At 42.7% G+C, this 27,130-nt stretch overlaps 1 protein-coding gene across 6 annotated transcripts in view; it reads right to left on the bottom strand.

The window, feature by feature from the left end:
* cadps2 (Ca++-dependent secretion activator 2) overlaps window positions 1-27,130 on the bottom strand; it is a 241,951-nt gene that overhangs the window by 173,528 nt on the left and 41,293 nt on the right. For all 6 annotated transcript variants that reach the window (XM_071405535.1, XM_071405536.1, XM_071405537.1 and 3 more), the window contains exon 2: window positions 24,837-24,950. In XM_071405535.1, coding sequence (XP_071261636.1) covers window positions 24,837-24,950 — 114 coding nt within the window. The remainder of the gene's footprint in view (window positions 1-24,836; window positions 24,951-27,130) is intronic.

Below are 27,130 nucleotides of genomic sequence, written 5' to 3'. Positions count from 1 at the left end.
TCCTCCAAAGCTCAATTGTCCTGAGTCTGCACAACTCTGCCAGGACCTAGGATCAAGGGAGACACTCAAGTGTTTTAGTACTATATCTCTTGACACAATGATGAAAATAATCATGGCCTCTAAACCTTCTAGCTGCATACTGGATCCTATTCCTACTAAACTACTGAAAGAGCTGCTTCCTGTGCTTGGCCCTCATATGTTGAACATAATAAACGGCTCTCTATCCACCGGATGTGTACCAAACTCACTAAAAGTGGCAGTAATAAAGCCTCTCTTGAAAAAGCCAAACCTTGACCCGGAAAATATAAAAAACTATCGGCCTATATCGAATCTTCCATTCCTCTCAAAAATTTTAGAAAAAGCTGTTGCGCAGCTACTCACTGCCTTCCTGAAGACAAACAATGTATACGAAATGCTTCAGTCTGGTTTTGGACCCCATCATAGCACTGAGACTGCACTTGTGAAGGTGGTAAATGACCTTTTAATGGCGTCAGATCGAGGCTCTGCATCTGTCCTCGTGCTACTAGACCTTAGTGCTGCCTTTGACACCATCGATCACCACATTCTTTTGGAGAGACTGGAAACCCAAATTGGTCTACACGGACAAGTTCTGGCCTGGTTTAGATCTTACCTGTCGGAAAGATATCAGTTTGTCTCTGTGAATGGTTTGTCCTCTGACAAATCAACTGTACATTTCGGTGTTCCTCAAGGTTCCGTTTTAGGACCACTAATGTTTTCACTATATATTTAACCTCTTGGGGATGTTATTCGAAAACATAATGTTAACTTTCACTGCTATGCGGATGACACACAGCTGTACATTTCAATGAAACATGGTGAAGCCTCAAAATTGCCCTCGCTAGAAGCCTGTGTTTCAGACATAAGGAAGTGGATGGCTGCAAACTTTCTACTTTTAAACTCGGACAAAACAGAGATGCTTGTTCTAGGTCCCAAGAAACAAAGAGATCTTCTGTTAAATCTGACAATTAATCTTGATGGTTGTAAAGTCGTCTCAAATAAAACTGTGAAGGACCTCGGCGTTACTCTTGACCCTGATCTCTCTTTTGACGAACATATCAAGACTGTTTCAAGGACAGCTTTTTTCCATCTACGTAACATTGCAAAAATCTGACATTTTCTGTCCAAAAATGATGCCGAAAAATTAATCCATGCATTTGTTACTTCTAGGTTAGACTACTGCAATGCTCTACTTTCCGGCTACCCGGATAAAGCACTAAATAAACTTCAGTTAGTGCTAAATACGGCTGCTAGAATCCTGACTAGAACCAAGAAATTTGATCATATTACCCCAGTGCTAGCCTCCCTACACTGGCTTCCTGTTAAGGCAAGGGCTGATTTCAAGGTTTTACTGTTAACCTATAAAGCGTTACATGGGCTTGCTCCTACCTATCTTTCCGAGTTGGTCCTGCCGTACATATGAAACATGGCAGGGCTTTCTCCTATAGATCTCCATTTTTATGGAATAGTCTGCCTACCCATGTGAGAGACGCAGACTCGGTCTCAACCTTTAAGTCTTTACTGAAGACTTATCTCTTCAGTAGGTCATATGATTGAGTGTAGTCTGGCCCAGGAGTGTGAAGGTGATCGGAAAGGCTCTGGAGCAACGAACCGCCCTTGCTGTCTCTGCCTGGCCGGTTCCCCTCTCGCCACTGGGATTCTCTGCCCCTAACCCTATTACAGGGGCTGAGTCACTGGCTTACTGGTGCTCTTTCATGCCGTCCCTAGGAGGGGTGCGTCACTTGAGTGGGTTGAGTTACTGACGTGATCTTCCTGTCTGGGTTGGCGCCCCCCCTTGGTTTGTGCTGTGGTGGAGATCTTTGTGGGCTATACTCGGCCTTGTCTCAGGATTGTAAGTTGGTGGTTGAAGATATCCCTCTAGTGGTGTGGGGGCTGTGCTTTGGCAGAGTGGGTGGGGTTATATCCTTCCTGTTTGGCCCTGTCCGGGGGTATCATCGGATGGGGCCACAGTGTCTCCTGACCTCTCCTGTCTCAGCCTCCAGTATTTATGCTGCAGTAGTTTATGTGTCGGGGGGCTAGGGTCAGTTGGTTATACCTGGAGTACTTCTCCTATCTTATCCAGTGTCCTGTGTGAATTTAAGTATGCTCTCTCTAATTCTCTCGTTCTCTCTTTCTTTCTCTCTCTCGGAGAACCTGACCCCTAGGACCATACGTCACGGCAAACCGGGCATGATGACTCCTTGCTGTCCCCAGTCCACCTGGCCTTGCTGCTGTTCCAGTTTCAACTGTTCTGCCTGCTGTTATGGAACCCCTACCTGTTCAACTCTTAATGATCGGCTATGAAAAGCCAACTGACTTTTATTCCTGATTATTATTTGACCATGCTTGTCATTTATGAACATTTTGAAAATCTTGGCTCTCTCTAATTCTCTCCTTCTCTCTCTCGGAGGACCTGAGCCCTGGGACCGTGCGTCGGGGCTGCCGGGCGTGATGGCTCCTTGCTGTCCCCAGTCCACCTGGCCTTGCTGCTATTCCAGTTTCAGCTGTTCTGCCTGCGGTTATGGAACCGCCACCTGTCCCGGACCTGCTATTTTCAACTCTTGATGATCGGCTATGAAAAGCCAACTGAAAATTATTCATGATTATTATTTGACCATGCTTGTCACTTATGAACATTTTGAACATCTTGGCATAGTTCTGTTATAATCTCCACCCAGCACAGCCAGAAGAGGACTGGCCACCCCTCATAGCCTGGTTCCTCTCTAGGTTTCTTCCTAGGTTTTGGCCTTTCTAGGGAGTTTTTCCTAGCCACCGTGCTTCTACACCTGCATTGCTTGCTGTTTGGGGTTTTAGGCTGGGTGTCTGTACAGCACTTCGAGATATTAGCTGATGTACGAAGGGCTATATAAAATAAACTTGATTTGATATTGTTATTTACTGCTGCTCTTAAATTATTTGTTATTCTGATCTCTTACTTTTTTTTGTGGTATTTTCTTAAAACTGTGTTGTTGGTTAAGGGCTTAAGGGCTTGTAAGTAAGCATTTCACTGTAAGGTCTACACCTGTTGTATTTGGCGCATGTGACAAATAAAATTTGATGTTGACGCCAATGCGTCCAACAGTTGTGTCCAGTTGGCTGGATGTCCTTTGGGGGTTGACCACTCTTGATACATACGGGAAACTGTTGAACGTGAAAAACTCAGCAGCATTGCAGTTCTTGACACACTCAAACTACCATACCCCGTTAAAAAAGGCACTTAAATATTTTTTCTTGCACATTCACCCTCTACATGGCAGACATACGCAATCCATGTCTCAATTGTTTCAAGGCTTAAAAACCCTTCTTTAACCTATTTCCTTCCCTTCATCTACAGTTCACTGATTGAAGTGGATTCAACAAGTGACATCAATAAGGGATAAAAGCTCTCACCTGGATTCATCTGGTCAGTCTCATGGATAGACCAGCTCAACCCAAAAAACCAAATTACTTCACTTCTACTCAGGTTGCACATTTTGGGGAATATTCAGAGGTGGAAACTTTCTGTGGGAATTAACAGGAATATATGGGAATTAACCGAAATATATGCAAATTAACATTAATACAATTTAAATGTAGATGTTTTTTGCATTGGATATATTTACCATATCATATGGAGACAGAAAAAAAAACTTTTACCTTATCATAAGTAGACATAATTGCAAATGATTAAATAACTCCAATAGAAATTTTTAAAAAGTTACGAATTGAATTTTAATTAAATGAGTTGACTCTTCACATGGAATGATTTCACTGAACAACAAAAGTGAATATTAAATGATCTGCAATGATCCATCGCATCTCCCAAAAACATTATCAACATACATCTGTAAAATGATAGTCTAGAAACTAAAGCTTTGGTTGTCTTCCTCTCAGGCTTCCATGTCTTCTCCCTGGACCTCCTCAATGTCCACCTCTTGAACATCAGACTGAGGCCTCATCTTCACTGTCACTTTCCAACCTTGTTGAGGATGGCTCAGGCTCAAAAAGCCTCAAATTTGCCTGGATGGCCACCAATTGTCCAACCGTTGTATTTGTTAGCCTGCTGCATGCTTTGGTGTGTGTGTGTGTTCCCAAACAAGGACCAGTTGCGCTCTGAGGGGCTGATGTTGGTGGGATTTGGAGGATACAGGCAACAGGGGAAAGAGCCCCAGATCCACAAAGTCCCTTCTACCACGTGGCTGATGAGATATGTTGGCACGACATCCATATTGCATCTCCATCACAAAGCCCGTGCTTGGAGGTGCACTTTGCCAGACTGCCAAGAACCGTGCCCTCATCCAGGCCAAGGTGGCGAGACGCGGTAGTGATGTCACCATAGGCCTTGTTGATCTCTGCACCAGACAGGATGCTCTTGTCAGCATACTTGGGGTCCAACATGTACGCTGGGGCGTGTATGGGCTTCAGGCAGAAGTCTTCACGCTTTTTGATGTATTTTAGAACTGCAGTTTCCTCTGCTTGGAGCAACAGTGAAGTGGGCAGGGCAGTACGGATTTATTCTCTTACATCTGCAAGCAGAGTCTGAACATCAGACAGGATGGCATTGTCTCACTCAATCCGTGCAATGGCTACTGCTATAGGTTTCAGGAGTTTCAGGCTGCTTACCACTCTCTCCCAAAATACATCATCCAGGAGGATCCTCTTGATGGGGCTGTCCATGTCGACAGACTGATATGGCCATTTCTTGGAGAGACTCCTTCCCCTCCAGGAGACTGTCAAACATGATGACAACACCACCCCAACGGGTGTTGCTGGGCAGCTTCAATGTGGTGCTCTTATTCTTCTCACTTTGCTTGGTGATGTAGATTGCTGCTATAACTTGATAACCCTTCAAATACCTAACCATTTCCTTGGCTCTCTTGTAGAGTGTATCCATTGTTTTCCGTGCCATAATGTCCTTGAGGAGCAGATTCAATGCATGAGCAGCAGCCAATGGGTGTGATGTGAGGGTAGGACTTTAGACCAAGCAGTCTTCATGTTTGCAGCATTGTCTGTCACCAGTGCAAATATACCTTCTGTGGTCCAAGGTCATTGATGACTGCCTTCAATGAAGAGACCTCTGTGTCTGTTGTCCCTTGTGTCTGTGCTCTTGTAGAATACTGGTTGAGGGGTGGAGATGATGTAGTTCATTATTCCTTGCCCACGAACGTTCAACCACCCATCAGAGATGATTGCAATACAGTCTGCTTTCTCTATGATTTGCTTGACCTTCACTTGAACTCTGTATCCAGCAAATGAGTAGATAAAGCATGTCTGGTTGGAGGGGTGTATACTGGGCGAAGAACATTCAGAAATCTCTTCCAATACACATTGCCTGTGAGCATCAGAAGTGAACCAGTTGCACACACAGCTTGAGCAAGACATTCATCAGCATTTCTCTGACTACGTTCCTCCATTGAGTTAAAAAAAAAACATGAGCTGTTGCTATAGATAAGGTGTCTGATTCATAATTTTCACCTCGAATAGAAGTAGAGGGACTTTAGTCAGAGGTTGATTGTTGTGAGCACTGTGGGAACTTGATGCACTTGGCCAGATGATTCTGCATATTTGTTGCATTCTTCACATATGATTTGGTACAGTATTTGCAAATATATATAGCTTTTCCTTCTACATTAGCTGCAGTGAAATGTCTCCACACATCAGATAGTGCCCGTGCCATTTTCCTGTAAAGATTAGATTTTTTTTGTAAAAAAACAAATACAATTTCAAGTACAAATAGCTAAGCAGTTAGATTAAACAACTTAAACATGTATGGAAACAGGTTAACTAACACTCAGTTAAGCAGGCTCAAGCAAGCTAAAAACCCACATGGTAGCAAAAACTAAATCATGACTAACTTGTTAACAATTTCTGCTAGTTAAACACTTTGCTGTAGGCTACTATTTACTAGTTATTAACAAAAAATCATGTCATATATAAAATACACTGCTCAAAAAAATAAAGGGAACACTTAAACAACACAATGTAACTCCAAGTCAATCACACTTCTGTGAAATCAAACTGTCCACGAAGGAAGCAACACTGATTGACAATAAATTTCACATGCTGTTGTGCAAATGGAATAGACAAAAGGTGGAAATTATAGGCAATTAGCAAGACACCCCCAATAAAGGAGTGGTTCTGCAGGTGGTGACCACAGACCACTTCTCAGTTCCTATGCTTCCTGGCTGATGTTTTGGTCACTTGAATGCTGGCGGTGCTTTCACTCTAGTGGTAGCATGAGACGGAGTCTACAAGCCACACAAGTGGCTCAGGTAGTGCAGCTCATCCAGGATGGCACATCAATGCGAGCTGTGGCAAGAAGGTTTGCTGTGTCTGTCAGCGTAGTGTCCAGAGCATGGAGGCGCTACCAGGAGACAGGCCAGTACATCAGGAGACGTGGAGGAGGCCGTAGGAGGGCAACAACCCAGCAGCAGGACCGCTACCTCCGCCTTTGTGCAAGGAGGAGCAGGTGGAGCACTGCCAGAGCCCTGCAAAATGACCTCCAGCAGGCCACAAATGTGCATGTGTCTGCTCAAACGGTCAGAAAAAGACTCCATGATGGTGGTATGAGGCCCCGTCGTCCACAGGTGGGGGTTGTGCTTACAGCCCAACACCGTGCAGGACGTTTGGCATTTGCCAGAGAACACCAAGATTGGCAAATTCGCCACTGGCGCCCTGTGCTCTTCATAGATGAAAGCAGGTTCACACTGAGCACATGAGCACATGTGACAGAGTCTGGAGACGCCGTGGAGAACGTTCTGCTGCCTGCAACATCCTCCAGCATGACCGGTTTGACGGTGGGTCAGTCATGGTGTGGGGTGGCATTTCTTTGGGGGGCCGCACAGCCCTCCATGTGCTCGCCAGAGGTAGCCTGACTGCCATTAGGTACCGAGATGAGATCCTCAGACCCCTTGTGAGACCATATGCTGGTGCGGTTGGCCCTGGGTTCCTCCTAATGCAAGACAATGCTAGACCTCATGTGGCTGGAGCGTGTCAGCAGTTCCTGCAAGAGGAAGGCATTGATGCTATGGACTGGCCCGCCCATTCCCCAGACCTGAATCCAATTGAGCACATCTGGGACATCATGTCTCGCTCCATCCACCAACGCCACGTTGCACCACAGACTGTCCAGGAGTTGGCGGATGCTTTAGTCCAGGTCTGGGAGGAGATCCCTCAGGAGACCATCCGCCACCTCATCAGGAGCATGCCCAGGCGTTGTAGGGAGGTCATACAGGCACGTGGAGGCCACACACACTACTGAGCCTCATTTTGACTTGTTTTAAGGACATTACATCAAAGTTGGATCAGCCTGTAGTGTGGTTTTCCACTTTAATTTTGAGTGTGACTCCAAATCCAGACCTCCATGGGTTGATAAATTTGATTTCCATTGATAATTTTTGTGTGATTTTGTTGTCAGCACATTCAACTATGTAAAGAAAAAAGTATTTAATAAGAATATTTCATTCATTCATATCTAGGATGTGTTATTTTAGTGTTCCCTTAATTTTTTTGAGCAGTGTATATTCACCCCACCCAGTATTGTAACCCAAACTTACCAGAAAGCATGTAGTCCTTGGCTCAGACAGTGTAGTAGTGTGGGCTCAATAGTATCTCATTACTGTGCAAGATCTTGAGAATCAGCTGTACATGTTATGGAAGAGTGCACTGTGCATGCAGAGGGTTGCAATTCCATTGAATTGGGGATAGTTTAACCAAAATATTCCACAAGACCTAGAATTGCCTTATGTGTATCCCCAAAAAGGTTCGCTGTTATAAGCTAACTTTTTTGATGAACTTAAGCAAAATTCCCAAAATTCCCGGGCTTAACTTCCAGAAATTTACCGGAAGGTTTCCGAACATTTGGAACCCTAACCTCTACGCAGTGCATCATTTTTTCACACTACTTTCCTGCTGTTGTGATAGGAAGAGCAAATTGAGCACACTGTAAATACTACAACATGACCACTTTAGAATCGGGGTGGTGTTCATTTTCAACATCAAACTACTCAGCGTACTCGCTTCAAACATAAAAGGTAGGCTGGTAGACTCATCCGCCATACCTTACAAGTGCCAGTACATATGTTTTAGTTCACGTCATGACCCCCTTTGTTGCTAAATCGAATGAAATGCCTTCTTCTTGGTAATTGTGGTTGCCACTGAGGGTTCCAAAGGCTTTATGGCTAATGCCTCCATTTTGTGCGGTGGCACAAATGTCACCCATTATTACTAATGAATTGGCCACCAAGGGATTTCCTCTCTCCCTGTTGCTCTACTTAATTAGGGGTTTAAAATCTCATTCAATTATTTATAACCAACAGTGCACAGAGTTCCACTTTTATTCGTCAGTTAAGAGATTATAAGATATACTTTGTTTGCAGTTGTATAATTAGAGCTAATATCTGCATAAATTAATCTACTGAGGAAGATGGAAGCCGATTTGACAGCCTGGCTGGAAAAATAACACTGAAGCAGAGAGATGGCTGTCAGGTTTGGAGCTCATGGGTTTTAACTGCAAACTGCTCAATTTGTCAGAGGAGACCATTTCTCTCGCTCTACAGTATGTTTGTAGAGTTACTTAAATGAAGTGAGTAATGAAATGTTTACAATTTCAATGTGAGAAGAGTGATGCATGCAGGGAGAGGAGAGTGAGTAAAAGCCTAACAAGTTGTTTACTGAATCAGACGAGATGTGTATCCTTCGAGAAATCAGCATTTCGTCATTCAAAATAATATTAACACCTTTTGACGGTTCAAAAATACCCCATTGGAAAGTAAAGGAGCAACATCTGCACACTATACTTGGCAGTATAATGTCAAAACAGATTGCCGAGCCCATGGGTCTTTATTCAAAACCACCAGTTTCATTTTGCGATTCCAAAGAGTTTCATATCAGTTTTTCTCTGAAAGATGCTATGGATAGCTTCAATATTAGCTATGCATAAAACATAGCTAATATTGAAGTGATAGCCTGTTGCAATATTAAAACATGCATCTGTTGCTCCTCGTCCCCGTCTATCCTCTTTGTCTTTCAGAGTGGCCACGATACATTTCTGTTGGAATTGTATTTCTAATGAGCGTATATGCAACAGCAGGAAGTCCATAGACAAGAAACCCCAATAGACTGGCACACACACACAGACAGAACTACTAACACACAGGCCTTAGTGACAAAGCAAGATGGTACCATTTCATTCGGTGAGCACTGAAACGTGTCGGTGCTGATTTCCCAGTCTGAAACAGAAGAATATGACAATCTGGGATTGGGCAGCACACACTGCAACTATCACACTCTGACTTTCCTTTTCAAGTATTAAAAACAGGAGGTGGACAGAGTTCCCTTGTCCTGCAACTATGAAAGATAGTGGACTCCTGCTACGTGATGGTCACCTCTACAATATAACACTCAGTGTGTGTGTATGAGTGAGGGAGACTAACATGGAGAGTGAGAGAAATAAAGTGAGAGAGGGATAGAAAGGAGAGCAAGTGAGAGATAAACAAAAAACAAAAAGGGAAAGTGAGGGAGAAAGGAAGAGACACCAACAGGGAAAGTAAAGGAGAGTCAGAGAAAAGAGGAATAGAGGGCCCCCCAGATAGACTAGATTTGAACAAACATGTTTTCACTTATAGCTCTCTCAGACTTCAAAGCCAGTACCCTGAGCTGTGCTGTTTTACCGAGCAGACAAACAGTAATCCCATTTTTAACCTCTGGGCAGTAAACAGGCCATGAAGAGGAGAGAAAGAGCGGGAAAGAGAAAGAGGGAAATAGAGGCAGAAAGATGACTACCCACGGCCTGCTTTGGGTCTGGGAGATAAGTACACAAGCCCTGCCGGCCAAACTATTCAAAACAACGTCATCCAAAGGAAACATCATGATGATGCAGACGTTGAATACAGTCGGAAAGTTTTCCGACCCCATTACTTTTTCCAGATTTTGTTACATTACAGCCTTATTCTAAAATGGATTAAATCGTTTTTTCCCCCCCTCATCAATCTACACACAATACCCCATAATGACAAAGCAAAAACAGGTCATTTTCTTTGCAAATGTATAAAATACAAAAATGAAATATCACATTTCCATAAGTATTCATCCCCTTTACTCACTACTTTGTTGAAGCACCTTTGACAGCGATCACAGCTTTGAGTCTTCTTGGGTATGACGCTACAAGCTTGGCACACCTGTATTTGGGGAGTTTCTCCCATTCGTCTCTCAAGCTCTGTCAGGTTGGATGGGGAGCATTGCTGCACAGCTATTTTCAGGGTTTCTCCAGAGATGTTAGATCGGGTTCAAGTCCGGGCTCTCGGTGGGCTATTCAAGGACATTCAGAGACTTGTCCCGAAGCCACTCCTGCGTTGTCTTGGCTGTGTGCTTAGGGTTGTTGTTCTATTGGAAGGTGAACCTTCAGCCCTTTCTGAGGTCCTGAGTGCTCTGGATCAGGTTTTCAAGGATATCTCTGTACTTTGCTCCGTTCATCTTTTCCTTGATCCTGACTAGTCTCCCAGTTCCTGCCACTGAAAAACATCCCCACAGCATGATGCTGGTAGGTTTCCATAAAGGCCTGATTGGTGGAGTGCTGCAGAGACTGTTGTCCTTCTGGAAGGTTCTCCCATCTCCACAGAGACGCTCTGGAGCTCTGTCAGAGTGACCATTAGGTTCTTGGTCAGCTCCCTGACCAAGGCCCTTCTCCTCCCGATTGAGCTCTAGGAAGAGTCTTGGTGGTTCAAAACGTCTTCCATTTAAGAAGGATGGAGGACACTTTGTTCTTGGGGACCTTCAATGCTGTATACATTTTTTGGTACCCTTCCCTAGATCTGTGCCTCGACACAATCCTGTCTCGGAGCTCTATGGACAATTCCTTCAACCTCATGGCTTGGTTTTTGCTCTGACATGCACAGTCAACTGTGGGACCTTATATAGACAGGTGTGTACCTTTCCAAATCATGTCCAATCAATTGAATTTACCACAGGTGGTCTCCAAGTTGTAGAAACATCAAGGATGATCAATGGAAAGGATGCACCTGAGCTCAATTTCGAGTCTCATAGCAAAGGGTCTGAATACTTATGTAAATAAGGTATTTTAAATTAGCAAAACATTCTAAAAACCGGTTTTCGCTTTGTCATTATGGCATATTGTGTTTAGATTGAGTAAAACATATTACTTAATCAATTTTAGAATAAGGCTGTAATGTAACAAAATGTGGAAAAATGGAAGGGGTCTGAATACTTTCCAAATGCACTGTATAGGTTTAATACTAAGGCTGGGAATTGCCAGGGATCTCACGATACGATATTATCAGGATACTTAGGTGCCGAAACGATATGTATTGCGATTCTTACGACTATCAGCCTCGTACAAATCATCATCTCGTGAGACCAGGATGGTTCGTACGAGGCTATGATTCTATACGTATTAACATTCAATACTGTGATTTTATTGCGATTCAATGTTCCAAACATATTGCTCACCAAATGTCTACTGCAGAGGGATAAGAGAGAGCCATGAGAAAACAAGTTGATCAATCATGGAAATAAAAGTGCGTTTTATTGCACGCACATCGAACAAGCGCAAAAAGAATATTGCGATATTGTCAAAACTATACAATATGTAACTGCATCCATTTTTCTCCCATTTAATACTGAATCTGCTGTCTGATTCGTGCTTCATAACTAAAGTAGGGGAAGGGAAGAGAGAAAAGTGGTATGTCGGATATCTTTCGATTTATGGAGGATATCAATGAGCGTTTCAGTTAGTCAGACATTACTAATCAGAAAAACAGGTCATGGTTTGAAAGATGAGCCTGAAGAACCTGCAAGGCACATAAACTCACATGTCACGTGTTGTGATTAGTTGCTGCAGTAGTTCCATCCTGATTGTTTGAGCAGCTACAAATATTAGTCCTGAGACGAGTTCGACAACGCTTCTGTTTGCAGCGAACATGTTGCCAAAGTAACAATTTCAGTTGAACGATTTGAATAAACATTCCAAAATGTTACAGTGAAACATCAAACAACTATTTTTTGTTAGGATTACTGTGCCTTTTTAGAGACAATTTTCAAAAACCGAAAACGACTTAGCTATTCCTACTAAATATCTTAGAACGTCTACATGGCCACTTGACTATTTTTAGAAGCAGTTTAGACCCGAAACAAACACTTATGTTTGCCGCACACAATCTTCTCAGATTGTTAGCGAACGGTCGCGGCTAACATAAAACAAATGGAATATGTTAGCTAACGTTAGCCAACGTTTGCAAACTATTACCCTTGTTGAACGGCACCTCTGTTTTACAGTTCCCATCGGCATCATTCAAAGACAAAAGCACAGAATTCCAGTGTGAGGATTCCCTCAAGAATACACAAGGCCAGACGAGCCAGAGTCCATCAACACTCAGATCACACACAGAGAGGAGAGAGGGGGGATGCATTGACAGAATCTTCCGCTATGAATCTCCTACAAATCGCTCATTACTGATTGATTTTATGTGCTCTGTTGTTTGTGATCTGCGAAACCTCCAAGACTAAGCTGCTTGAACATACCCTGAAGAAAAATAAATGCAACATGCAACAATTTCAAATATTTTACTGAGTTACAGTTCATAAGGAAATCAGTCAATGAAAATAAATAAATCTATGGATATTACATCACTGGGAATACAGATGTGCATCTGTTAGTCACAGATGCCTTAAAAAAGGTGTGGATCAGAAAACCAATCAATATCTGGTGTGACCACCATTTGCCTCATGCAGCGTGACACACCACCTTCGCATAGAGTTGATCAGGTTGTTGATTGTGGCCTGTGGAATGTTGTCCCACTCCTCTTCACTGGCTGTGCGAAGTTGCTAGATATTGGCGGGAACTGGAACACGCTGTCGTACGTGTCAATCCAGAGCATTACAAACATACTCAATGGGTTACATGTCTGGTGAGTATGCAGGTCATGGAAGAACTGGGACACTTTCCGCTTCCAGGAATTGTGTAAAGATCCTTGCGACATGGGGCTGTGCATTATCATACTGGAACATGAGGTGATGGCGGCAGATAAATGGCATGACAATGGGCCTCAGGATATGGTCTGAATATTTATGTAAATAAGGTATAGTTTTTTTATTTGTAATACATATACAAAAATGTCAAAACCTGTTTTTGCTTTGTCATAATGGTGTATTGTGTGTTTATATTGATACAGATTTTTATTTTAATCCATTTTACAATAAGGCTGTAATGTAACAAAATGTGGAAAAGGGAAAGGGGTCTGAATACTTTCTGAATGCACTGTATGTAGTGGTTAAATATTTTTTCCATCGAGAACCAAATTCTTCCTTTCCAGGTCTCCAGTTACAATCAGAGAGGCTTTGTCTTGCCAACATCGCTTCAAGGTGACTCATGCCTGTGGCAAACGACTTTGTGAAATGTGACTGATGGCAAAATCCTAAATTGAGATATGTATGAGTAACTCCAACATTTGCACAAATCTCATTGACATCAGTGCATCATTTCAGTGAAGGATTGAGTCTTTCATGCATTTCACATTCATTAGAAGTTCATTTTCAGCACTAAATCAGCACAGCTGAGATGAAAATGGAATTGACCAAATTACAGGTTTACAACACAATCAACCTTTTGGTGCCTGTTGATTGTCAAACTCCCCATAGAACAATCATTGCTAAACTCCAACCTGCAGGAAACCGGGGAAATTATTTAACACCTTGTGATTAGTCCAAAACTATATGCCCATGCTGGGACAAACGGACCAATTTGGTCAAGGCAATATACCAACATAAACGGTGTCCCACCTAGTTCCCACTGAGGCCTTTCATCCACTGGGTCGCCTAACAAAAGGGATATGTAGGCAAAAGTAAAGCTAATGACGTGCCTATGGAGCACTGGCGATGGTAGATGTTTACACAGAGGGTCTTTACTGCACTTTTCATCTTACTCTAAAGGGAAAATCATGAAAGGGAGTTCTTTTTTGGATTGATTGGCAGTCTATTTTCATCTGTTGCTTTGTTGGAAGGGAAAATGTTGTGCAAGGAGAGAGAACAGCAAGGTACAGTGCGACAGACTTAAAGTGAGCGTTCACACCGAATCAAACTTTGTCTCAAAGCAGTCTAATGTTTAGATGTCCCACACCAATCTGTTGTAGATCCCACTATACTGTATGCCTCAATCCTTAATTAAATGGGAAAGATTGGCACCGTCTGAAACGCTGAAATGACACCCATCTTTCGATCCGGATGACGAGGGACGTGGATTTCAACACTTGAAGGTCTGAAAATGTCTGACAAACCTTGGTTTTGGAGTGAACTATAACCACTATTTCACAGTGCAAACCTAGACAGCTGTCCATGTTTTGCTTTGAGTGACATTAGCCCGAATGAAGTCAGTGATCAGTTGGATGCATCTGATAGCTCTGCAAAGGCTTGACACGTGTCTGCAGGGACATACCGAAAGCATCCAGTGAGAGAGTTCATGATTTTCACGTTTCAATGTCACATGCACAAGTACAGTGAAATGCCTTTCTGGCAAACTCAACCCAAAAATGCAATTATCAATAACAATGTAATACTAGTATAAAAAGAAGAAGAAATAAGAAGTATTGACACATTATAGACCTCAGAGTAGGAAAGTGTCAATTCTGTCGTCTGTACATAATGCCACTATTGCTGGACTGGGAGACATGACTGCTATCGTCCCTCTGAGGGGAAGTGAGATGATTCTAACCACAGTATCTATGGACAACTGAGGGTTCAAGCAAGGTATTCTCATCCTCCTGACTGACACTCACATACCCGCATACATTTTGCTTCCTCACAGACCCCAAAACACACACATCAACACACAGATGCATACACATCGACATAACCATGTACATATACACATACACAATACTAGATACAAAAAATACACATTAAGACCCGCATCCACACATTATCCGCAATCCAAGCTACTCTCCTTTCTGCACTCCCCCTCAGTGAGAGTAAATCCACTTTCATGCCACGTTAGGAGCGTTCACACAAAGCCATATCAAAGCAAACAGCCGGTTGCAGGAGCTGCCGTAGAGCCACCACGCTCCCACTCTGTCCCAGGAAGCCACCAGAGAAAGAAGCGCTGAATTGACTGCTGCAGGGGACAGAGCATACTTCCTCTGTTGTGGCAGAGATTCTCTGGATTCATAGACAGCTATGCTAGCTAGCTATATACAGAATGTGTTACCGAGATAGTGTCATTTTTAAAAGGGTGTTGTTTTCACACCTCAAAAAGTAGAGAGAATCAGAGTAAGTAGAGTAAGTAATAATTGAAAAAGGCCCAGTGCAGTCAACAACGTGATTTCATGTGTTTTATTTTAATATATATTTCAACACTATGAGGTTGGAATAATATTGTGAAAATGTTGATAATATCCTTTTAGTGTAAAAGCTGTTTGAAAAGATCACCTGACATTTCAGCCTGTTTTGGTGGGATGGAGCTTTGGCCTTTCCATTGTGACATCACCGTGCGGTAAATTAGTTAAAGGGATACTTCGGGATTGTGGCAGAGACTCTTTCTCTACTTCCCCAGTCAGATGAACTTGTGTATACCATTTTTATGTCTGTGTCCAGTATGAACTAGCATTAGCACAATTACTTTTGTTGCTTCCAGCCTACAGACAGAAACTAAAACAAGAAGCTCCCGCACTCAGGTCTGTTCAACGCTGGTCCGACCAATCTGATTCCACGCTTCAAGACTGCTTCGATCACGTGGAATGGGATATGTTCCGTATTGCGTCCAACAACAACTTTGACGAATGCGCTGAATCGGTGAGCGAGTTCATTAGAAAGTGCATCGGTGATGTCGCACCCACCCACAGCAACTATAAAAACATTCCCAAACCAGAAACCGTGGATTGATGGCAGCATTCGCGCGAAACTGAAAGCGCGAACCACTGCTTTTAACCAGGGCAAGGTGACCGGAAACATGACCGAATACAAAACAGTATAGCAAAAAAGTATTTAGTCAGCCACCAATTGTGCAAGTTCTCCCACTTAAAAAGATGAGAGGCCTGTAATTTTCATCATAGGTACACTTCAACTATATCTTTAAGGAATACCTAGGATAGGATAAAGTAATCCTTCTAACCCCCCCCCCCCTTAAAAGAGTTAGATGCACTATTGTAAAGTGGTTGTCCACTGGATATCATAAGGTGAATGCACCAATTTGAAAGTCGCTCTGGATAAGAGCGTCTGCTAAATGACTTAAATGTAAATGTAACTATGACAGACAAAATGAGAAAACAAAATCCAGAAAATCACATTGTAGGATTTTTAATACATTTATTTGCAAATTATGGTGGAAAATAAGTATTTGGTCACCTACAAACAAGCAAGATTTCTGGCTCTCACAGACCTGTAACTTCTTCTTTAAGAGGCTCCTCTGTCCTCCACTCGTTACCTGTATTAATGGCACCTGTTTGAACTTGTTATCAGTATAAAAGACACCTGTCCACAACCTCAAACAGTCACACTCCAAACTCCACTATGGCCAAGACCAAAGAGCTGTCAAAGGACACCAGAAACAAAATTGTAGACCTGCACCAGGCTGGGAAGACTGAATCTGCAATAGGTAAGCAGCTTGGTTTGAAGAAATCAACTGTGGGAGCAATTATTAGGAAATGGAAGACATACAAGACCACTGATAATCTCCCTCGATCTGGGGCTCCACGCAAGATCTCACCCCGTGGGGTCAAAATGATCTCAAGAACGGTGAGCAAAAATCCCAGAACCACACGGGGGGACCTAGTGAATGACCTGCAGAGAGCTGGGACCAAAGTAACAAAGCCTACCATCAGTAACACACTACGCCGCCAGGGACTCAAATCCTGCAGTGCCAGACGTGTCCCCCTGCTTAAGCCAGTACATGTCCAGGCCCGTCTGAAGTTTGCTAGAGAGCATTTGGATGATCCAGAAGAAGATTGGGAGAATGTCATATGGTCAGATGAAACCAAAATAGAACTTTTTGGTAAAAACTCAACTTGTCGTGTTTGGAGGACAAAGAATGCTGAGTTGCATCCAAAGAACACCATACCTACTGTGAAGCATGGGGGTGGAAACATCATGCTTTGGGGCTGTTTTTCTGCAAAGGGACCAGGACGACTGATCCGTGTAAAGGAAAGAATGAATGGGGCCATGTATCGTGAGATTTTGAGTGAAAACCTCCTTCCATCAGCAAGGGCATTGAAGATAAAACATGGCTGGGTCTTTCAGCATGACAATGATCCTAAACACACCGCCCGGGCAACGAAGGAGTGGCTTCGTAAGAAGCATTTCAAGGTCCTGGAGTGGCCTAGCCAGTCTCCAGATCTCAACCCCATAGAAAATCTTTGGAGGGAGTTGAAAGTCTGTGTTGCCCAGCAACAGCCCCAAAACATCACTGCTCTAGAGGAGATCTGCATGGAGGAATGGGCCAAAATACCAGCAACAGTGTGTGAAAACCTTGTGAAGACTTACAGAAAATGTTTGACCTCTGTCATTGCCAACAAAGGGTATATAACAAAGTATTGAGATAAACTTTTGTTATTGACCAAATACTTATTTTCCACCATAATTTGCAAATAAATTCATAAAAAATCCTACAATGTGATTTTCTGGATTTCTTTTCTAATTTTGTCTGTCATAGTTGAAGTGTACCTATGATGAAAATTACAGGCCTCTCTCATCTTTTTAAGTGGGAGAACTTGCACAATTGGTGGCTGACTAAATACTTTTTTCCCCCACTGTATTCCCTCCGCAAGGCAATCAAACAAGCTAAGCGTCAGTATAGAGACAAAGTAGAGTTGCAATTCAACGGCTCAGACACAAGAGGTATGTGGCAGGGTCTACAGTCAATCACGGATTACAAAAAGAAAACCTTTTCAACCTCAGGAGGCTGAAGAAATTCGGCTTGTCACCAAAAGCACTCACAAAGTTCTACAGATGCACAATCGAGAGCATCCTGTCGTGCTGTATCACCGCCTGGTACGGCAACTGCTCCGCCAACAAACGGAAGGCCCTCCAGAGGGTAGTGAGGTCTGCATAATGCATCACTGGGGGCATACTACCTGCCCTCCAGGACACCTACACCACCCGATGTCACAGGAAGGCCATAAAGATCATCAAGGACAACAACCACCCGAGCCACTGCCTGTTCACCCCGCTACCATCCAGAAGGCGAGGTCAGTACAGGTGCATCAAAGCAGGGACCGAGAGACTGAAAAACAGCTTCTATCTCAAGGCCATCAGACTGTTAAACAGCCACCACTAACATTGAGTGGCTGCTGCCAACATACTGACTCAACTCCAGCTCACTTTAATAATGGAAATTGATGGGAATTGATCAAAAATGTATCACTAGCCACTTTAAACAATGCCACTTAATATAATGTATATGTATATACTGTACTCTATCATCTACTGCATCTTGCCATCTTTATGTAATACATGTATCACTAGCCACTTTAAACTATGCCACTTTATGTTTACATACCTTACATTACTCATCTCATATGTATATACTGTACTCGATACCATCTACTGCATCTTGCCTATGCCGTTCTGTACCATCACTTATTCATATATCTTTATGTACATATTCTTTATCCCTTTACACTTGTGTGTATAAGGTAGTAGTTGTGGAATTGTTAAGTTAGATTACTCGTTGGTTATTACTGCATTGTCAGAACTAGAAGCACAAGCATTTCGCTACACTCGCATTAACACCTGCTAACCGTGTGTATGTGACAAATAACATTTGATTAGATTTTTTTGATTTTGACTGGAAGTCTTCGGGTAGCAGGGCACTGGCAGGCACTGATGAGGACTGAGGTGAATCAAAATGGATCGATGTGGATCCCAGTCCTTATTTCTCACTTGATGGCCACCTAATTGGCTATGTGTAGTCCTTAGTCTTTCAAAAGGTCAATGGTATTGTCTGCCTGTCTTACTCACACTTTGGTTAAAACAGGCTCATCATGGGCCTGCCAATCAGGGTGGTCATGGAAGACAGCTAAAGTCCTGTACATGCCTTTGCGCAATGATCTGGCGCATTGCAGCTGTGGAGGGATTAAAGCCAAGAGATGACGAAGACACATCTCCCAGGTTTCTCCATGTAAGAGGTGTGAGCAACCTCTCTCTATTGGTCACCAGCGCTGTCACACAACTCAGAGTGGGAGGACTGAGGGCTGTCACCTCTAAGCCATACCCTCATGCTGCTTGCCAGGATCCACAGGTTGCTAAGTAACATTGTCCTCTATCAGAGAAGTGTGGTGGCTCTGTCAGTGCTTGACACCGTGAGGTGACAGACTGATGAGAAGAAATGAAACGACCCAGGCTGTCAACAAGCAGGAATAGTATGCAACAGGAGATAAATGGAAAATATGAGGTAAATAAATAATTGAAAGGAATGGGTGTAGGAAAATCCCACCAACGCCTTCTGCATACTAAGCAGGGCTAAATGTCATTGTATAGGTAGCAAGCAGACACCCAATGAGTGTGCATGTACAGATCCAATGAAAAGAGCTAAGTCAATACAAGACAATCAACATCACAACCATAATTATCATGATCATTGTTATAATTATTATCATTTTCCAGAGACTCCCTCATTACAAAGGAGTATCACTCACCTGCATATTTAACACCTAACTTGGCCACGTGCTAGTGCTTAAGGGGCTTAACCCACACACAGAGCATGCTGATGGTTTGTACGGTCAGGCACACAGTGGACGGCTAGCAGGCACCAGACACAGAACAAGAGATAAAGTCTGTTAAGCCCACTTCACCTCTCACAGAGCCAGGTGATGAGTGATGTATTCATTTCCTATTTTCCAGGGATAAAGCAGGCGCACGCACAAAGCACAGGAGATCGTTATCTCCAATTGAGAGCACAAAGCAATATGAATACCCTAGAAATGCTAAGCATTCAAAGCCAGGTGATAATGAATATCTTGGGCCTAGCCAATCGATAGTCCTCTAATCTTGGGTGGGCGGCTAGTTTCTGAGAGACTCCGTTCTAAAAGTTTTAATTGGCTGAGAAATCTTTATCAGCGCTTTGGTCATGACCATATTGTTCATGAGGTTGATATCTCTTAATAACGAATGGTCGGGCGGTCGGTCAGTCAGTCCAATGAAATGGACTACTTTGTGAAATTCAAAAAGCTGTAATTAAATAACTGGTCTCAAATTGTAATTAAAATCATGATTAATTAATGGACTAAGACTTGATGGGTAATTAAGAAGAACTGAAAAAGTACCACTAACCAATTAGTCAGTACTCATGTTTGTTCCGCTTGAGAACACATCGTGTATCGATCTCAAAACAAATCTGTATTGCCAAAATAGAGGGCAGAACGAATTTTAATAATGTTCTCTGGTAATTCAGTATCAAATGTCTTATCAAATAAATAAATAAATGAAAGAGTGACAACTGAAAGAACTAACACTGACTGATGAAAATATTGCCGGAGGTAAAATTATGGAATGATGCCTTGATTAATATCACTGGAGAATCTCTTACATTTTGAAATAATTAGCTATACAAACTGTGTGACAGCCACTATGGCACACATGGTCAGTGTTATGCTATGTAATTGAAGATGTACTCTGTTGTGTAGCATATCAATGTGCTCTCTGACATGTTAATGTAAAATATAAAATCCTGTTTTTACGCCAGGTGTTCCCGTCTTACTGTGAAACCTATGTGCGAAATTATTGGGAAGATGCTAATTAGCTAAATATCAGACAGCTGCAATGATGCAGTCCAATTGAATAGCTTACAGGCATAAATGTCAAATAAATGCATAAGCCAGTTAATATACAGTACGTGCGGGCAATGTGACACATAGGGATAAGAATTTCATACAGGCATACACAGAAAGACATTTCAGAGTTGACATTGGTGAGCCGTCATTTCATACTCATCAAGTTTATGCATGAATGCAGTGATAAGTAGCTGGATGAAGTGCTGTGATTCCAAATGGCTATGAAACAGTTTCATAACTGCATTCTCTACCAGAAAGTTGGTTGGTCCTCTTTGATGTCACAGAGGTTGATACATTACTATGTATAAAGCCCTTTTACAAAGAGTCCCACTTAACCTAACATCTTTACTGAACTTCAGACAAACGAGTCACCACACCCGGTCTCAGGGATGGCTAACTGATGAATATGTATGAACTTTCCAATTTGTAAGTCGCTCTGGATAAGAGCGTCTGCTAAATGACTTAAATGTAAATGTAACTCTGGAAATTCCTTCAGGCTCTTCTCTCAGTATGACTCCCTAATAAAATAAATAGGTAAAAACTGTAATAAAAGTACTGTTGGATAAGCATCTTCCCCCCACCTCTCTTTCCACATCCCATTCTTCCTCTCTCACCAGTTACTTGCCTTTCTCTTCGACACCCCTTTTTTCTCTATGCTAATCATCTCTCCATCGTCACCTGTTCTTCTCCTTCTAACACTCCTCTCGCTTTCCCCTCTTCTTCCAGTCCTCCACTTTATTGCCTCTGCTTCCCATACACCTCAATAATAATAGTTGAAGAACCACCACTAAGAACGGATAGAGATTATAAGCAATGGTTTTACGCACATCCAACGTTTGCACAGCAGCTGAACAAAAAGAAAAAAAGTAAATGTTGGTTCACTGGTTGCTGTTCTCAGTAAGTGCTATGTTGATCAATCTATTGGTAATTGTCACGTCTGCTCCTCCCCTCCGGCGTACGACATTATGATTCACACCTGGACTCCATTACCTTCATAATTTCCTGTCCTTTACATGTCACTCTCCCATGTTCACTCACCAGTTGGTATTGTTCTTGTGTATCGGCGTACAGCCTTGTTAGTGTTGCGTTCTTGGTTTTGTTGTTTTAATAAAACGTTTCACCTGCTTCCGACTCACCGCCCCATCATTACAGTAATACGAATACCAACTTTTGACAGACATGGTCATAGTGTAAATGTTAAGCCTGAGGTAGAGGAGAAAATTCAGTGTTCGGAAAGTATTCAGACCCCTCATTCTTCCAAATTGTATTACTTTACAGCCTTATTCTAAAATGTATGAAATTGTTTTCCCCTCATCTATACACAATACCCCATAATGACAAAGCAAAAACAGTTTTGTATACATTTCTGCAAAGAAAAAAGTTTCATATCACATCTACATAAGTATTCAGGCCTGATTGGTGTCACACTTTTTCTCCATCCCTCGCAAACACAGCTGATTAATCAAATTGCATTCTTAACTGAAGATCATGATTAGGTGATTATTGGAGTCAGGTGTGTTAGCTGGGGCTGGGGCAAAACTGTGACACCAATCAGGCCCTCGGACTGGAATTGCCCACCCCTGCTTTACTCAGTACTTTCTTGAAACACCTTTGGCAGCGATTACAGCCTGGAGTCTTCTTGGGTTTGACGCTACAAGCTTGGTACACCTGTATTTGAGGAGTTTCTCCCGTTCTTCTCTGCAGATCCTCTCATGCGCTGTCAGGTTGGATAGGGAGCGTCCCTGCACAACTATTTTTAGGTCTCTCCAGAGATGTTCAATCGAATATGAACCTTCGCCCCAATCTGAGGTCCTGAGCACTCTGGAGCAGGTTTTCATCAAGGATCTCTCTGTACTTTGCTCATGACTAGCCTCCCATTCCCTGCCGCTGAAAAACATCCCTACAGCATGATGCTGCCACCGCCATGCTTCACCGTAGGGATGGTGCCAGGTTTCCTCCAGATGTGACGCTTGGCATTCAGGCCAGAGAGTTCAATCTTGGTTTCATCAGACTAGAAATAAACATGTTTTGCCTTGTCATTATGGGGCATTGTGTGTAGATTGATAAAAAATTCAAATATATATATTTTTTTAGAATAAGGCTGTAATGTAAAACATGTTTAAAACAGGAAGGGGTCTGAATACTTTCCGAATGCACTGTATACGCACTAGCGGGTATGGAGACTACCAGAGGGCAGTAAGCAATCAATAGACAAAGATTAATAGTGGACTGTCGGATGCTACCAGGGCATTGCAGTGTATTGACAAAGCTACTGTATTGATCAGGCCTAATGACTTACCTGACACGCAGTGATCACATTAGAACGGATTATATGTGCCTGGGTCTGCTCTAGTGGTGGTGCTGCTGCTGCTGACTCCCAACTACACAATGCCCCTACATATCCATAGGAAAAACAACGACTACACGAACATGATCAAGCACACACGCCATGTACTCGGCGTGACAAGGGCAAATACTTTTGAACCTTTTAAGAGTCTGCAAATCCACTAAAACATAGTCCTGAGCATCATGGGTAAATGTGTAAGCACAGTAATAAGTCAGAATTCCACCTCCTCCAGTTGGACATATGGCCTGTGGCCTTCCGCACTCTAGCAGATGCCTTCTAAGGATGCATTGGAGAATTGAGAATTCAAAAAGTTGATGAGCTTCTTACACTTCAAGACGATGTCCACTGAATAGTAATAACAGGTCGTCTTTGATCACGTCTTGCCCTGACACTCTTCACATAGTGAGCCATGCAAAGACATGCATAGACTTCAATGGGTTCCTCTCCCATCTACTGCAATTAAAGAGGTTGAGAAGCCCGCTTAACTGATAAGATCTCCATCTCATAACGTATGATAGTCACAACTCGCTTCAAAAGGAAGAGAAGGAGAGACTGAGACAAGGAAAGAGATTGATGAGGCAATGCAGAGCCCAACCCTATCCTCCGGGCCCACAGTGGCAGCATATGGTGGTGTCAATCAGTAAATGTAGCCTTCTCTTCCTCTGAAGCGAGTTGTGCCCATCATATGTTATGAGATGGAGATCTTATCAGTCAAGCAGGCTTCTCAGCCTCTTTAATTGCAGCAGATGAGACAGACAGGGAAAGAGGGATGAGGAGAGGAAGGGGCAAAGATGGAGACCACAAACGAGGGACAGGCAGGGAGAAAGCGAGAGGGAAATAGTAAAATAAAATAGATCAACGAAAGATGGACTGATAGCAAACAAGAGGGAAAGAAAGAGGGAGGAACGGACCAAAAATAAATAAAATGTGGGTGCTAAGAGGGATGGAAAGAAAGTGGAAGACGAAACAAAAGTGTGCCGCAATGAGGAAAGTGATAGACGTAGTGAGAAAGAGGGAGTGGATGTGTTTGAGAGCGCCCTCCTCTTCAGAATCCCCCCCCACGCATAAGCTGTTAGCATCAGTTGATCGATTTCAAATATTTTTCACCAGACACTCGCAATAACGTTAATTACAATATGGCCCGTAAGAGTGAAATGACCCTATCCATCTCCAGACAGACTGGAGGGAGGGAGGGTAACCACATAACGGAGATTAAGTGGGACAGAAAAAGCCTTGTTTATCGAGATTATACCACTGGCACCTGTAGTTTTCTCTGCCAAGTTGGAGGCGCCAGTCAGGCGAAATTGAAGAGCACAAGAGTTAAGGCCCTTCTTCTAAAGAACAGATTCTAGACAGTACAGCTGAAATAAACAACTGCTTGGCAGACAAGTGTGGCACTGGAGAACTGCAACCCCCACTGAGCTCCCGGTGGTAAGTAGAGCATGCCACAATGGAAGCTAGCCAGTGAGCCCACATCAACATTTACATACAATGGCAATGCAGTGCCCAACTCTGTCCTCCGGGCCCACAGTGACAGCGTATGGTGGTGTCAATCAGTGGCCAATCAGTAAATTCATCAATTATGTGCGATGGAGAAAATAAAAAACTGGCAGGACTGTGGCCCTCAAGGACTTCAGCACTGACAAAGTTATATGTTAAGGTTCATATACCGAGTGTTTTATACTGAATGTGTTTTTTTAGGGGCGAGGGTGAGGTCTTACCTCATAGTAGCTGCGTACAGCATTGCAGAAGGCCTCGTCCGCCACGATCTGTGTCTCCCCGTTCAGGAAGGCCAGGAAGTGATCCTTCACCGCCTGCAGCTGCTGCTTATTAAGCTGAGAGCGGAAGAGAGAAACAATATTAAAACAAAATAAGACAAGAATAATATTATTTAATCATCTTTTTATCTAATTTTTACATAAAAAAAAGATTTGTTGTCATTGTTGTCCTTGACTTTGTTCTGTTCAAGCCAAGAAGTACTCGGTGACAAAAGACTTCAAGTGCTTGGAATGCGTTTCAATGGAATGAAATTATTGGTTTCAGACATCTTTTCTCTCTTTTCTGCAGAATTGTGTTGCTAGACAACCAATTTAACAGAGTGCTGATGGAATGATGCCTACTTCACTATAACACGGTAATCAGTAGAATAAACTATTTCCCAGAAACAAACCATAGCCAGCAAAGAAGCCATAAAACACTGAGGCAACAATTTCAAAAAGACCATCAGTCCATATCACTCTTGTTCAGAGATTCTCTAATGATTACTATTGTCTGAAAGAAATGCTTTTTGCCAACATGTTCAGTTTTAATAAGCAAGGAAAACCCCAAAAGCTTTCTCTCGCTCGCTCTGCCATTGCTTATGTATGAGGGACGAGGCAGTCTGTATTTGGAAAATGAAACAATTTTTTCTCCCACTGACAGTAGCACTGCAAGCAACAAAAACATAATCAAATTCATATTGCTGTTTCTCCTGACACAATGTGGACAGCCACTTATCTCCCTCCTCCAGCCCCTGTGTGGGGAGCATTATTCCGAGATGGGTTTTCCGCAACTTAAACAAGTGTTTAGCATTTCAACTGTGTGGCTACTAGTGAGCTGAGGGAATGCTGATGTACCTGTTGTTATTCATTGTGTTTAAAACTGTTTAGCGCCTAGTCTTATCTCCGGATGAATACTTTTATTTAATTTTTTTCATAATTTCTTAATTTTCAGAAGGAATGCTCTGCCAAAAGTTCGGTCAGCTGAAATGACAGCACTGCTTCAAAAAAAGGAAAACTGTGTGAGCAAGCAGAGTAATAGTAAAATCAACAAAAAATAACATGACTGGCCTCATACCTCTCTGTGTGTGTGTGTCAGGTGTGCGCTCTCTTGAGCATACACATACAGTTGAAGTCGGAAGTTTAAATGTATTTGGCTAAGGTGTATGTAAACTCAGTTTCACAATTCCTGACATTTAATCCTAGTAGAAATTCCCTGTCTTAGGTCAGTTAGGATCACCACTTTATTTTATGAATGTGAAACGTCAGAATAATAGAAGAGAGAATGATTAATTTCAGCTATAATTTCTTTCATCACATTCCCAGTGGGTCAGAAGTTTACATACACTCAATTAGTATTTGGTAGCATTGCCTTTAAATTGCGACATTTTGGGTCGCCTTCCACAAGCTTCCCACAATAAGTTGGGTGACTTTTGGCCCATTCCTCCTGACAGAGGTGGTGTAACTGAGTCAGGTTTGTAGGCCTCCTTGCTCGTACATGCTTTTTCAGCTCTGCCCAAACATTTTCTATAGGATTGAGGTCAGGGCTTTGTGATGGCCACTCCAATACTTTGACTGTGTTGTCCTTAAGCCATTTTCCCACAACTTTGGAAGTATGCTTGGGGTCATTGTCAATTTGGAAGACACATTTGCAACCAAGCTTTAACTTCCTGACTGATGTCTTGAGATGTTGCGTCAATATATCCACATAATATTCCTTCCTCATAATGCCATCTATTTTGTGAAGTGCACCAGTCCCTCCTGCAGCAAAGAACCCCACAACATGATGCTGCCACCCCCGTGCTTCACGGTTGGGATGATGTTCTTCAGCTTGCAAGCCTTCCCCTTTTCCCCCTAAACATAACGATGGTCATTAGGGCCAAACAGTTCTATTTTTGTTTCATCAGACCAGAGGACATTTCTCCAAAAAGTACGATCTTTGTCACCATGTGCAGTTGCAAACCATAGTCTGGCTTTTTATGGAAGTTTGGAGCAGTGGCTTCTTCCTTGCTGAGCGGCCTTTCAGGTTATGTCGATATAAGACTTGTTTTACTGTGGATATAGATACTTTTGTACCCGTTTCCTCCAGCATCTTCACAAGGTCCATTGCTGTTGTTCTGGGATTGATTTGCACTTCTCGCACCAAAGTACATTAATCTCTAGGAGACAGAACGCGTCTCCTTCCTGAGCGGTATGACGACTGGTATGACGACTGTGGTCCCATGGTGTTTATACTTGCGTACTATTGTTTGTACAGA

Source organism: Salvelinus alpinus, chromosome 6 (assembly GCF_045679555.1).
Source record: "Salvelinus alpinus chromosome 6, SLU_Salpinus.1, whole genome shotgun sequence".
NCBI lineage: Eukaryota > Metazoa > Chordata > Actinopteri > Salmoniformes > Salmonidae > Salvelinus > Salvelinus alpinus.
Note: the sequence above shows the minus strand (reverse complement) of the source record. Positions and strands in the feature narration are given on the sequence as shown.